Below are 15301 nucleotides of genomic sequence, written 5' to 3'. Positions count from 1 at the left end.
CTGACCCATACCTTCATCTCTTCGAGATCCTCTAAGATAGAGTGGAACTTTTCAGTGAATGTGTCCGCCATGGCTCTGGCTTGCTCATGGCGTTCCCTGGCACTGGAGACCCTCTCCTTCCAGGCTGTGGCCTCCTCATCATCACTGGTCCCAGGGGACTCCAGCTCCCCCGGAGCTATAGGGACAACTGGGGTCATCACTGCCCTGCTTCTGGAGGAGTGGGGAAAGGACTGATGGGCAGAGAAAATGTAGACAAGGCATTGGGTTTACCAGTTATATGTTAGAACTTTCTTTTGATTATTCTATCAAAGTTGTGTTTTGATCTTAGAAATTGAAGCCTAATACATTAACTGAGACGCATATATTTCATTCACAAAATGGCACAAGGCATTGTTAATTTATTGAGTGTATGGAAGTGTTGTATAAAATAACTAACTGTGGATGGCATCATCAGCATGTAAAAGATATAGCTGGATACCTTCTCTGACTTTTGTTTGGTCCTCTTCTTAACCTTAGGAGACTCTTGATTATCAGCTGTTATGTACTGTAAGATGAAATTTTATGTACTGTAAGAATACATTTCTTTAGTTAGAGAAAGGGTATAAAGTATACGGATTCTGGGAGAATAACATGTGCCTAATACATTGCTTTCTCCAGAATCATCAATAATGCCGACATAAATTGATCTCATTCGCTACTTTCCATCCTTGTGTTGAATGTACAGTTCATTTTCCCCATATTATGGTTGATGGCGCATATTGAATTGAGGCCTCACAATTTCCTTAACATTGGTCCTGCTGCTTGGTCGACAGACATCTTTCCTTGGGTCATCCTCCAAATCCTCTAGTACCCATTTCAATTCTTTCACCCAGGGTTTCTCCTATACGAATAGCCAGAGACAAATGACCAATATAGTATATTCTTGAAAGCTCAGTAAACATGATAAACAACAACTTACCATATTTAGTAGTAAGCTGAAGTCTATAGCGAAAAGTTAGCTATAAAGAAACGTTTTGGGGCACTGTTTTCAAATCTATATTTTGTTTAATTTCAAACAGGTTAGTTAGTGCATCGCGTTCGAAAGATTACGACGTCAACAGAAGTTTGGTTCAATCGGTACACTGTAAAATTATTGGACAGGTTTTTGGATGTCCGCAAATGGATGACGACAATCTATAGTTGATTGACACAGTTCAATTTAATCATTCGCGGAAACAGCATCCACAAACTTGCACTGCAATACCTCTAGATGGCGACATGCACACAGCATTGAAAAATAGGATTTGGCTTTGCACTGGGTGTGCACTATTCATTTCAATTAAGTTGAAAATATTCCATTGTGAATATTTATTTATATGTGGACAACCGTCTGTAAACATTTGTTTTGACCCATAACACATGCATTGCTTTTCTTTCAGTCTAAGCTTTGTGAGAACACTCATGCATCTCTCACAATGTCAATTGATTCAGGTATTGTAGGCCTATTACATATTCAAACATAATTAAGACATAAGACATTGAGGCAACATAACAACCATTGGCCTCAAGTAGTAAAAATGTTTAGTGTGTGCATTGCATGCATATGGAGAGTGAGAGTGTGTGTGAGTGGTGGTGGTTGGGCCTTCTTGATGGGAAGTCTCTCCTTTCGAATTTGCCGCTTGTCCTCTGCGGCACGGCAGAGATATTCTTTGTACCATGCCACTTCCTCATGGACAGCTTTCCTCCATGTCGACCTGTTGAGGAGTGGAATGGTAGCCAAAAAGGCTGGTACCCAGGCTATGTAAACTGTAGTATACTGTAGAATACTATGCTACACACTAGTATCCCTCGATCATGTGTAGTACTTACTGTAGAATTCTGTAGTAAACTGTGGAATATTATACTACACACTGTAGTATCCCTCGATCATGTGTAGTACTTACTATATACAGAGTGTACACAACCTACTTGAATATCAGTCAAGCTTAGCAAAAAGGAGGCAGCATTTTTAAAGACTTTCCCCCTTAACTCCAGTCATGATTCACAGACAATATTTGCATGCAAGCTTTTGTAACTATTCATATTTTGCTTGGAATACAGCTTAACAGTCAACAACAACAAGGTAGGCATTGTCTTTCAAGAAAAGCATAAAGCAAAAAAATACATATTTGTAAATCATCTGCTAAAACCGTTAAAACACATGAAAACATAGTATTGAAACAGCAGTTGTAAATGACACTAAACTGTAAAAATAAATAGAACCAACCAAATAAAATATAAAAATATGATATTTAACTGAGGGTAAGGCACACTTAACTAACCATATCTTCCCACATAAAAAAAAAAAAAAACGAGTTTACTATATTGACTACCTGATTTGAGAGAATGCCCAGAGTGTGCAAAGCTGTCATCAAGGCAAAGGGTGGCTACTTTTAAGAATCTCAAATATAAAATATTTTGATTTGTTTAACACTTTTTTGGTTACTACATGATTCCATATGTGTTATTTCCTAGTTTTGATGTCTTCACTATTATTCTACAATGTAGAAAATAGTAAAAAATAAAGAAAAAACCTGGAATGAGTAGGTGTGTCCAAACTTTTGACTGGTACTGTATATAGTAAGTACTACACATGATCGAGGGATACTACCGTGTGTAGTATAGTATTCTACAGTATCCACAGTTTACTTAGCCTGGGTACCAGCCTTTTTGGCTAACTTTCCACTCCTCAACAGGTCGACATGGAGGAAAGCTGTCCATGAGGAAGTGGCATGGTACAAAGAATCTCTCTGCCGTGCCGCAGAGGACAAGCTGCAACTTCGAAAGGAGAGACTTCCCATCAAGAAGGGCCAACCACCACCCACCACCACCACCACCCACCACCACCCACCACCACCCACCACCCACCACCCACCACCCACCACCACCACCACCACCACCCACCACCACCACCACCACCCACCACCATACTACATCAAAATATCAGCCATCTGAAGACCCACAAGCAGGACCCACCGGGAGGATAATCATACTCGACCCTGAGTGATCGCTGATGATGGGTACCAGTCTTTTTAGCTAACATTCCACTCCTTGTAGCCTCCTCCGTGTTGTATGCCAAAGAGACTGGTTTTCCTTCAATCTTTAAATATATCTTTGGCATATGACACGGAGTACAAGTAGTGGAATGTTAGCTAAAATGACTGGTACCCAGACTACAGTTTACCACAGAATTCTATAGTAAACTGTAGTAGTGTGGGATTCTCTAAAATGTGCGCATGGTGCGTCTAATATTACAGTGGAACAAACATATTTTTGACAAAGCTCTGGAACTTCGCCCACAGTGTTCACCTGAATACATCAATACCTTGTACTCTCACCCTCTAGGTTTTAAGATTCATAATGCAGTTCTTAACAGGTATATTGCACCATATTGGAATTTCTCTTTGAGTTAAAGGGGAGAGCATCATTTTTGGAGTCTACTGATATGGCCTAGTTCAGACCAACCTTGATTTCATGGTTCTCCTCGTGAGGCTCAGCACACAGAGTGATCACAAGATGGCAACGTTTGGTTGTCTATGCAAGATCATAAAAGTCTGTGCGCATCACTAAGTTCGAACCAAACTGTCCAAAAGACCTAAAGACTTAACATCCTGTCTGACTGTCCCTGCATCATTTGGAGATCCCCAGGCCAGTTTTCATGTACTCGTAGACCACATAGCTGATGCTCACAGCAGGAATCACTTTCATGAAGTTAGGCAGGATACCCCGGTAGAGTCCAAAGAAACCCTCGTTAGCCATGATCCCCTTCACCAGTCCAGTCATGGTGGACTTGTCCGATGCTTCCAGAGTTGCTGAGAAACAGATAAATGAAAAAAAGGATGCAGAAGGAAAGGAAAAGGTTAGTGTGTGTGTGTGTGTGTGTGTGTGTGTTTATATTCACGCATTACCTCATGGGTTTTGCACTTGCAGTTTCTCTCTCATGGAGATCAGATGATCTGTCCCTTTTATCACAGAGTTGTTTTAATGTACATTATTAAAGTAGCAGCTGGTTTCATTAGTCAAAGATGTCTTTCTGTGCTGCTGGAGAGCTGATTTTAAATGTTTTTCGGCTTCAATAAATAAAGAATATCTCATCTAGTTCCAGATGCATGTATTACCTTGTGCCTGCATGCGTGTGCGAAGCAGGGCGAGGGGGTAGCTGGCCAGCTGGCCACAGGTGCTGGAGATGGTGCCACAGCCCAACAGCACCAAGATGCCAGGGTTGGCTGTGTCTTTGGCATAGCGGGACAACCACACATTCTTCAGGCTCTAGGGTACACAAAGAGAGGGTGGGGTAAGGGACAAGGGGAAGGGAAGTATCATCATTTAGGGATGTGACTGGCGCCAAAGAAGTGTTCACAGTGGTCACATTAATGTCGTCAGCCTTCTCTCATTTAGAATAACACAACGTTCGATGAACGCAATTTTCGTGGATTCACTGGATTGCATTCTTGAGTCCTGAAAAACTTCCAAGATTATGGAATTCTCTGTTTCAGTAATACATGTTAGTGAGCTGTAAATCATTGCAGTACTACAATGTGGAATGTGAAACAGCATTGACTCTGTGATAGAAATCCTCAGCCTACATACCTCGTAAACAGCAAGGTCGATGCCAGCATAGGGAATGATCCCTATCATGTTGGGAGTGTAGCCTTTACAGAAGGCTTTGATGCCTTCTTTCCTCAGAATCTTCTTGGCACAGTCAAACATTCCATTATACTGGCCAGTTTTCCCCAGAGTCAGTCTGGTCTTCATTACCTAAAAGGAGAAAGAAGACAATGGAGAGATGATGCTCATCTATATATAATTAATAAGTACTGATAGTTTATGAAAGGTAGTGGAAATGTTGTCATAATTTGTGCTGATCCTACAGATTCCCATCTTTCAATGAGAAACTGATTTTAATTATATCAGTTAGGGGTGTTAGTAACTATTGCCAAATAATTACATGAACATATATTGCTAGACATTTGAGAATAGTCAGTAGTGTGACTCCCCTAGTGGGTCTCGAACCCAGGCCACCAACACTAATGACGAACACCCTAACCACTGTCCCAGGGATATCTCTAGAGTATCCCAGGTGAGGACATGCTGAATAATAATTACTGTATAAATGAAAATGCACAATGTAATCATGTATGTCAAAGTGTGTCAAATACAGTATGTAAGTTGAAAACACCATGTTAAAAGCACTGTGCGTGCGTGCCTTAACCTTGCCAACATCAAAGAGTTGTGAATGGATCAGTGGTTCACCAATCAGGGCATTGATGGGCTCAGCAACAGTAACAAGGTGTGATGTGTAATGAAACAATTTTTTTTTTTTGGGGGGGGGGACAATTCTTTGGGACCATCAGGTGACATCCTGACAACTGATACACAGAAATGTTTCTGCAACGTTCCCATGAAACTTGAACATTAATATATTATATTCTGAGAAGTTTGGTGGGACATTGATGGAATATTCTCCTAACCCTCAGAAAACTGGACACATGAATGCTCTTGCAACAATCCCATGAAACGTTTCTAAAACATTAATATCTTATGTTCTGAGAACATGGCAATCATGTTCTGTGTATGTTTGGTGGGACATTGATGGAATATTATCCTAACCCTCAGAAAACTGGACACACGAATGTTCTTGCAATGCTCCCATGAAACGTGTCTAGAACATTAATATCTTATATTTTGAGAACATGGCAACCATGTTCTGTGTATGTTCGGTTACACTAACCTTTAGGTTCAAAATGTACCTGAGAAATATATTTTCAGGGACATACCTCTTCCTGAGATAAAATGTTTATTATGTTACATTTAATTGAATACCACCTGCTAACGTGAATGCATATGACTGATTAATGTTGCAGTATTATCTGAATGCTACTTGATCAAATGAATTCCAGGGATCTGACAGTGACGGAGACCCTGGGTAACAGTGGGTTGTCCTCTCACCTCCATGGGGTAGATGGATGACTGGGCGGTGGCTCCTGCAAGAGAGCCAGCCATGAACCTCTGGTGGGTCTGCACCTTCCCTCCCTCTGGTGTAAGCAGCTTCTTATACTGACGGGGGAGAAAGTTGAGATACACCATTAGGATAACACAGAGATACTATTAGAACATTTCCCTTTCTTCCATCTTTCTTCCCTCTCTCCCTCTCACTCTCTCTCGCCCTATAAAATGCTTTGTAAACAACAGCTGTAGACTAACAGTGATTTATAGAATTTGCTAATTTATACAAATAAAAAAACAGAAAAACCTGATTTACATAAGTATTCCCCCCGAAATTGACCTCTGGTGCATCCTGTTTCCATTGATCATCTTTTAGATGTTTCTACAGCTTGATTGGAGACCACCAGTGGTAAATTCAATTGATTGGACATGATTTGGAAAGACACACACCTGTCTATATAAGGTCCCACAGTTGACAGTGTATGTCAGAGCAAAAACCAAGCCATGAGGTCGAAGGAATTGTCCGTAGAGCTCAGAGACAGGATTGTGTCGAGGCACATATCTGGGGAAGGGTACCAAAACATTTCTGCAGCATTGAAGGTCCCCAAGAACACAGTGGCCTTCATCATTCTTAAATGGAAGAAGTTTGGAACCACCAAGACTCTTTCTAGAGCTGGCCGCCCGTCCAAACTGAGCAATCCGGGGAGAAGGGCCTTGGTCAGGGAGGTGACCAAGAACCCAATGGTCACTCGACAGAGCTCTAGAGTTCCTCTGTGGAGATGGGAGAACCTTCCAGAAGGACAACCATCTCTGCAGCACTACACCAATCTGGCCTTTATGGTAGAGTGGCCAGACGGAAGCCACTCCACAGTAAAAGGCACATGAAATGCCCAGTGGTGGAAAAAGTACCAAATTGTCATACTTGAGTAAAAGTAAAGATACCTTAATAGAAAATGACTAAAGTAAAAGTGAAAGTCACCCAGTAAAATACTACTTGAGTAAAAGTCTAAAAGTATTTGGCTTTAAATATACTTAAGTGTCAAAAGTAAAAGTAAAATAATAAATCATTTCAAATTCCTTATATTAAGCAAATCAGACGGCACGATTTTCTTGTTTTTTTAATTTACGGATAGCCAGGGGCACACTCGTAACATAATTTACAAACAAAGCATTTGTGTTTAGTGAGTCCGCCAGATCAGATGCAGTAGGGATGACCAGGGATTTTCTCTTTAAGTGCGTGAATTGGACAGCATTCAAAATGTATCAAGTACTTTTGGGTGTCAGGTAAAATGTATGGAGTAAAAAGTACATGATTTCCTTTAGGGATGTAGTGGAGTAAAAGTTGAAGTTGTCAAAAATATAGTAAATAGTAAAGTAAAGTACAGATACCCCAAAAAACTACTTAAGTAGTACTTTAAAGTATTTTTACTTAAGTACTTTACACCACTGGAAATCCCGCTTGGAGTTTGCCAAAAGGCAACTAAAGGACTCTCAGACCATAAGAAACTAGATTCTCTGGTCTGATGAAACCAAGATTGAACTCTTTGGCCTGAATGCCAAGTGTCACGTCAGGAGGAAACCTGGCACCATCCCTACGGTGAAGCATGGTGGTGGCAGCAACATGCTGTGGGGATGTTTTTCAGCGGTAGGGACTGGGAGACTAGTCAAGATCGAGGGAAAGATGAACGAAGCAAAGTACAGAGAGATCCTTGATGAAAACCTGCTCCAGAGCGCTCAGGACCTCAGACAGGGGTGAAGGTTCATCTTCCAACAGGACAACGACCCTAAGCACACAGCCAAGACAACGCAGGAGTGGCTTCGGGACAAGTCTCTGAATGTCCTTGAGTGGCCCAGCCAGAGCCCGGACTTGAACCCGATCTAACATCTCTTGAGAGACCTGAAAATACCTGTGCAGCGAAGCTCCCCATCCAACCTGACAGAGCTTGAGAGGATCTGCAGAGAATGGGAGAAACTCCCCAAATGCAGGTGTGCCAAGCTTGAAGCGTCATACCCAAGAAGACTCAAGACTGTAATCGCTGCCAAAGGTGCTTCAACAAAGGACTGAGTAAAGGGTCTGAATAATTATGTAAATGTGATCTTTCAGGTAGTTTTTTTTATAAATTTGCAAACATTTCTAAAAACCTGTTTTTGCTTTGTCATTATGGGGTATAGATTGATGAGGAAAAACAAACAATTTAATCAATTTTAGAATACGTCTGTAAGATAACAAAATGTGGAAAAATTCAAGGGGTCTGAATACTGTCCGAATGCACTGTACATATAGGTAGGGATAAAGTTACTAGGCAACAGGAAAGACAAACAGTAACAGCTCTCAATGGTGCAGCTGTAGAACTTTGAGGATCCGAGGGCCAATGCCGAATATTTTCAGCCTCCTGAGGGGGAAGAGGCGTTGTTGTGCCCTTTTCATGACTATATTGGTGTGTGTGTGTGGACCATGATAATTCCTTAGTGATGTGGACAGGAACTTGAAGCTCCTGACCTGCTCCACTACAGCCCCGTCGATGTGGATGGGGGTGTGCTCGGCCCTCCGTTTCCTGTAGTCCCCGATCATCTCTTTTGTCTTGCTGACGCTGAGAGAGTGGTTGTTCTCCTGGCACCACACTGCCAGGTCTCTTGTAGGCTGTCTCATCGTTGTCTGTGATCAGGCCTACCACCGTTGTGTCGTCTGCAGACTTAATTATGGTGTTGGAGTCGTGCGCGGCCATGCAGTCGTGGGTGAACAGGGAGTACAGGAGGGGATTAAGCACACACCCCTGAGGGGCCACGTGTTGAGGGTCAGCACGGTGGATGTGTTGTTGCCAACCCTCACCACCGGGGCCGGCCCGTCAGGAAGTCCAGGACCCAGTTGCAGAGGGAGGTGTTTCATCCCATGGTCCAGGGTTCGTACAGACAGTGGCAAGTCAAATTCAAGGACTTTCAAGTACTTTTTCAAGCACTAATATTTATTTTCAAGGACCATCAATTTGTAATAGTTCATATTATGCAATTGTTTTTAGTCACCAACAGATGGTAGTATATCACCACAACCTCATGAAAAAAACGTTGTATTCATCACTACCATACAAGTTTTCCTCAATAATACGCCGTTTCACTACATGAGTGGTAAGTCAGTACTGATTATTTTGTAATTTGAGCAGAGTTAGTGATGAGCAGAGTTTTGGGACATGCCTCCTGGTGAACATACATTTACTATTAGCATTACTACACAATTCCAGCTTAATGACTGTTTTTATTGGGCATTTGGGGATCTACTTCTTAATAGCTAGGAAAAAGCGTCTTGCTTCCGACTGGCAGCTTTAGTGTCGCAGGTCGGGAGAAGGGCGGGTGGGCTATGCGGAAAACGGCACGTGAACAGCCACCAGAACGGCAGGAGCACGGCTGCCGCTTGATAAAGCGGAATATCGCGGGCGCCTTGGGACTTTTAGCTATCGATGTGATGTTTGGCGGCGCCTAATCAGTCAGTTCTGTACCTGCCTGGCTGAGTGGCAGTGTGGGTGGAATGAGCGAGCTTGCCTGGCAACCACAGTGCGAAACACGTGAGGAAATAAAACTTGGTAGTCTGCCTGGAAATTAATTTGCAAAACAAAAACATTTTACTAACATTCTTCATAAACATATTTGATCATTATCTGTTCTCCCCTCATTTTAATTAAAGTACTTTTCAAGTACCAACTTGAGAAAATGTCTGATTTCCAAGGTATTCCAGTACTTGAATTTCAGAGTGCCAAATTCAAGTACTTCAAGTACCTCAAGCACCTTGTGCGAACCCTGAGGGTCCATAGTTTAGTGATGAGTTTGGAAGGCCCTATGCTGTTGAATGCTGCGCTGTAGTCAATGAACAGCATTCTTACATACTGTAGGTGTTCCTTTTCTCTGTCTGTCTTCCCCTCTCTCTCTCTGTCACATTTCCTATTCTCGCTATCATTTTATCATTTACCTCCTCCTTTACATATCTCACTATCTCTTCCTCTATAGGTCTCTCTCTCTCCTTGCTTGTCCCCCTCCCTCCATCAAATGTGATAACTAGACAGAATAAATGGTGTCCTACCTGTTCGTAGGCCATGAATTTGATAGCAGTCTCAGGGGCGATCTTTAACACGTTGACCCCGTTCCCTCGCCATAATGAGGCCCCACCCCCTTCCTTAATCATCTGCTTGAATCCTCCCAACAGGGTGATCCGGTTGGACTTGGAGGAGTGGACCTGAAACACAATCACAGGGGTTGGAGAATAAACCATTTTGATGGATAGTGTGCATTTATATACTGTAGTTTTTTTCACTAGGTATAAAGTTAGGAATAAGGGTTGTGGTTATGGTTAGTGGTTAAATCATATTTGTAGTTATAAAGCATTATATTTCCATCCTCTTTAGTAACGACCCTTCCGGTACTCAACCTGCATGAAGACTTTCATCCTGTCCAGGGGGGCGGTGCCTGTGCGAGAGACCGCCCCCGCCATCGCCCCGGCAGCCAGCTGTTTCCACCAGCCACCTGAGGTCTTCTCCTCCTCTGTGAACTCATCAGGGATGGCAATGCTCTCACCTATGTCCAGCACCTAGCGAGTGAAAGACGAATTATGTTTTATTGTCCTTACACCCGTCAACCGCCACCAAGAGTTTTGATTCGTTTTTCACAGCACTTTGCACTCAAGCATACATCAGAAAAATATTTGAACACTTTTGTGTGGTGGTGATCAATAGCCCACATCAATAGCCCCCATGCACTGCAGCCTTTTATACTGTTGCAACTTTATCAGTCAGGCCTGTAAGATAAACTGCAAGCTATTGTAAGTAACATGTGGTCAACACGGAGATAAGACTTTCTATAGACAAACATATACTACCACCTACCCTACCAGCAGGCCTATTCTCACACACTGCTGAGAAAGAGGAACTTCTTATCCAGACCTGCTATCTCACCAGTTGTGGCTTGAGAAGTTGCAGCAACACCAGCCTAGCATGTAGTGTCTCAGCAAAAAGTTAAAAAAGGGACTCGCTATTTCCTAGAAACAGAATTTGTAAGATGATCCACTGGAGATAAACAATCCACTGGAGATTAACATTTTGTCGAAAGAAAGTCAATAGGATAGGCGCTTCTTCACAATATTGCTTGTACATATCTAGTTTCTTCAAGGGGTGTGTGGGTGCAGGTGTGAGTCCGGGTGACCCACTCACCGTGGAGTGTTTCCAGTACCGTACGATTTCGTTCAGGTTATGGGCAGGATTGAACAGGAAGTGATCCCTCCACTCATTCCAGTCTACCATCATGTTGCCATCGTTGTCCATGCTGCACAGACAGGATATGAGGTCACAGAGCAGGTAGTAACAGTACTAGCCTGTTTACCATTCTACTTCTGCTTTAGCCAACTTGACCATTTTTGTTCCAGCCCAGCACTAATTTAACTAATCAAGGGTTTGATGATTAGTTGATAAGTTGAATCAACTAAAATGCTTATAGTTTGTAAGAAATGACATGGCTAATGAAGGGACACTTAGCTTATGAGGACAAACCTTTGTAGGATCGTCTGGACCTCTTCCTCGGTTATGTCCATGCCCAGCTCTTCAAGGGACTGCTTGATCTCAGAGGCATCGATGTGGCCTGGAGGAAATGATAAACAAAACCTTGAAATGTTTCTAAGTACATTCTCTAGTTGAATGTTCATAAGTATAATGCATGTTCTATCATGCATTGTTGTTGTAACAGTTATATTACATTGTTATGAGAATCATGTGTGGTCCTCTGTAGCTCAGCTGGTAGAGCACGGCGCTTGTAACGCCAGGGTAGTGGGTTCGATCCCCGGGACCACCCATACACAAAAGAAATGTATGCACGCATGACTGTAAGTCGCTTTGGATAAAAGCGTCTGCTAAATGGCTTATTACTATTACTAGTCATTCTGACAGAGACAGGTCTCATCACAACAAGATCTCATGGTCTCACTTCAGTATTCAACAACTGTCCAGCGGGGGATAAACATCTATGGGTGAAGTGAAAGTAGGTAAAAGGTGAAGGTTGTCAAAACAGAACAAATTGATGGTTAATCATAAACAACTTGACGATTAAGTTTATGCATTAATTCCGACTGGTTAAGGTAAGGGTTAACGTTTGGGATAAGGTTAAAACAGAATAAATAAATAAATAAGTGCCTAGCACCCTCCACAACGCCCTAGCAAGCCGGGAGCCAGACGGTAATACGTGCTCACGCTGCCCCTAGTGGACGGTACTGAAGGCATCCCCGGCAACCTAGGGTCCTGGACAAATGTCAAATACTTAAGTCTATCTGTAGTGATCTCGGTGCTCATCAAGTACTGTACTTCCCTAAACTTTGTGTCACCAGTGATTCCCCAGAAAATCTCCAGTGCTTTGTGGAGAAGGATATGGTATGGTAACCTACCATCGTTGTTTTTGTCCAAGCTCTTGAACGTCAGGTGCAGTTTCTTCTCGTGTTCTTTCAGATATTTGTTGAACTCGTTGAAGTCAAGCCCTCCATCTTTGTTTTTGTCACCAGACGATACAATTTTCTACACAGACACGAATGAGAGGATTCGTTTATTTGCCTCACTGTTGGAAGTTGAATCATTGAAGCAGAACTTTGTACATTGTCAAGGTTACTCACACGCGACTACGACTCATAGGCATCAGATAGGCTGCCTCACTAAGTCAAGCAGACGCACTTGGCTCACTAACACAGGAACAGTGTAGTGTTTTTCAATGCTATCATTAAATGGTAGGCTATTGTTATAGAGTTACTGTGTAACTACAAGAACATGTTGTGCACATGAATGAATATTGAATGGTAATGAATATTGCATAATGTCTGGAGATGGCCAAGTCAATGGGGCGGGTATCTTCCCCTATAGTGGTGCTGGTAACAACACAAACCAATATCTGTTTTCATTCCCTGATACTGGGGATGAGGGGTGAGTCATTTTCCTGTAGATGTCATATTGATGATGAAACCTGTGTCCTGCCGGACAATCTGTGATTGCTACTTACATTGCTACATACATTTTAGAACTTCAATTCATGATACATACTCATTGATTCTTGAAGAATATGACTTATAAATGCCTCATGAAATTAGTTCAACTGTCGTACCCCATCAGAACCCAAAACATAAGCTTGTTTTACTTTAGTTATGTAAACAAACACTGTATAGCCTCAAAACATGGTTCAAACAAGGCAACAGTAAACATGTCATCCTCCTAGAATGATGCAGCGCCACCCTTGGGCCAATCAGTGTTATTTTGTAAATGCAAGATCTCTATGGCAAGACACATCATTCACCCAAGTTTCGTCAAAACCGGGCCAATCAATCTAATTTTGTAAATGCTGGATCTCTATGGCAAGGATATATATGGCATGGTGCATCATTCACCCAAGATTCGTCCAAACCGGGCGTACATACTAACATATGGATGGAGACGGATCCAGTCCCCCTCCCGATTTCATCGGTGGGGGACCGGACAACAATTATTTTTTATATCAAATCCATAGCTCTGTCTATGAATTTGAGAGATTTCTCCTGCCTCATCCCTCAGCTGTTTACCAAAACAGTGGTGGGGTGTCTGCTTTGTTGTTGTTTGAATTGCAGATTGACCCTTTAAACCAGCCCTGCTCTGATAACACCAGACGCTGTAACACTGTTACTACTGCTTTATCGCTCCAGGGTGGAACACGAGAAGAAACTGCATCATTCTAGGAGGGCGGCAGGTAGCTTAGTGGTTAAGAGCGTTGTGCCAGTAGCCGAAAGGTCGCTGGTTCTAATCCCCGAGCCGACTAGGTGAAAAATCTGTCGATGTGCCCTTGAGCAAGGCACTTAACCCTAATTGCTCCTGTAAGTCGCTCTGGATAAGAGCGTCTGCTAAATGACCAATTATTATTTATTATTACGTTTGACAAGGGAGAAACTAGTTAGTCGGCTAAAATTGAGTATTTAGTTTATATAAAGTATAGGTTATATGTTATATTTACAGGGAAATACCCCACAAATTGGTGAATGGATGAATAGGCTAAGTGAATGAGAATGGCATATGTCTAGGTCTGTGTTGCATGTATTTGCTACACATACTGTATGTCCCACTCGCAAATTCTTAACGTTGGGAAACGGCATGGCTCTGCATTTACATTTACCTGCGCTGCACCTTTGCGGGATGATATGCCCATTGCGGTTAGACCCGCTCTCAATTCGAAAACATCCACCTTCCCATCCTTGTTGGTATCCAGTTTATCGAATAGGTCCTGGTATGACCTTTTACTATCGGGATCACAGCATCGGGATTCTGTTAGAATAAGTCCTTTTATAACATGATACATTGTTGCTGTTGGCAAAGAGGCAACAGATAGCCAAGGCCCTAAATTTTTCAGAAAGTTGAATGCATAACGTTAGTGCTCAGTCAATACGGAACCGCGGCTTGGAAAAAGGGTCGGTCGGTCGTCCCAAATTCGCAATTATCTCTGTTGTCGACAAGGAAAATACCGGTACACGACATTTGAGACGACAATCTGACACAGCTCCATATCTTCTACAAATACTGCTGCATATCAGTAAATAACCTGAAATTCACTTGTCGGGATTACTGCAGTCAAATTGAGGGCGGGCGGCATAAGGAAGGAGGCACTAGTATTCTGCCAGCAGCACAAATGATGACGCCACGCGTGTATGGTAATATTGAAACCTTCAAAATAAAAGCCTGATTTTCAAACCATTGCAATGTGGATAACTCATTCAAAAGATATATAATTTTTTATCAATGGCCACTTATATTGTGCCAACAAGAAAAGGCAATAAGTAATTTATGATTTTTATTTTTTTATTTTATGGTTTTAAAAGCATTTTTTAAGACCAGTAATGAAAAAATACTATGTTGACACTGGAATGTTGATAATATTGGGCGGTAGAGAGAACTTTTCTACCTGGCTCAGCTAAGATGGGGTGGAAACTACTCTGTAGGGTCTCTACTAACCAAATATGGTTAGTTTTTGAGGGAGACTCAGCAGGGTCTCTACCAAGGTTATTATAGTTTTGTGATTTAATTTGTTTTTATTTACAGTACCAGTCAAAAGTTCATTGGATACATATTGCCTTGTAGAGATAACTTTTCTACCTGTCTGAAATATGACTTGGTTCAACTATTCGTGTTTTTCCCTGGCTATACAAGGCTTTCTTGCACTGACTGCAATTTTGAGAGCATAAAATTTGGATGTGGAGGAGATCATTGGCTAAGAAATTTGCAGTTAGCATTTCCTTCACAAAATATTCTATAATGTCACACATATAGATGTGTTCACAGTATGAAAATGTATGCACTCACTAACT

General features: G+C 42.0%; 1 protein-coding gene across 1 annotated transcript; it reads right to left on the bottom strand.

The window, feature by feature from the left end:
• Positions 1-3648: 3648 nt before the first annotated feature.
• Positions 3649-14604, bottom strand: LOC311146459 (mitochondrial adenyl nucleotide antiporter SLC25A24-like; the record flags this gene model as incomplete). The annotated part of the gene is made up of 10 exons (XM_084182965.1): positions 14116-14604; positions 12377-12503; positions 11493-11580; positions 11157-11268; positions 10379-10537; positions 10034-10186; positions 5968-6075; positions 4609-4776; positions 4137-4287; positions 3649-3830 (listed from the first exon to the last, which is right to left on the bottom strand). The coding sequence occupies exons 1-10, from the start codon at positions 14296-14298 to the stop codon at positions 3649-3651; spliced, it is 1431 nt and encodes a 476-aa protein (XP_084039091.1). The 5' UTR covers positions 14299-14604.
• Positions 14605-15301: the final 697 nt, after the last annotated feature.

Source organism: Coregonus lavaretus (genome assembly GCF_964263955.1).
Source record: "Coregonus lavaretus genome assembly, chromosome: 19".
NCBI lineage: Eukaryota > Metazoa > Chordata > Actinopteri > Salmoniformes > Salmonidae > Coregonus > Coregonus lavaretus.
The sequence above is the reverse complement of the archived record's forward strand: the minus strand, read 5'-3'. Positions and strand labels throughout refer to the sequence as shown.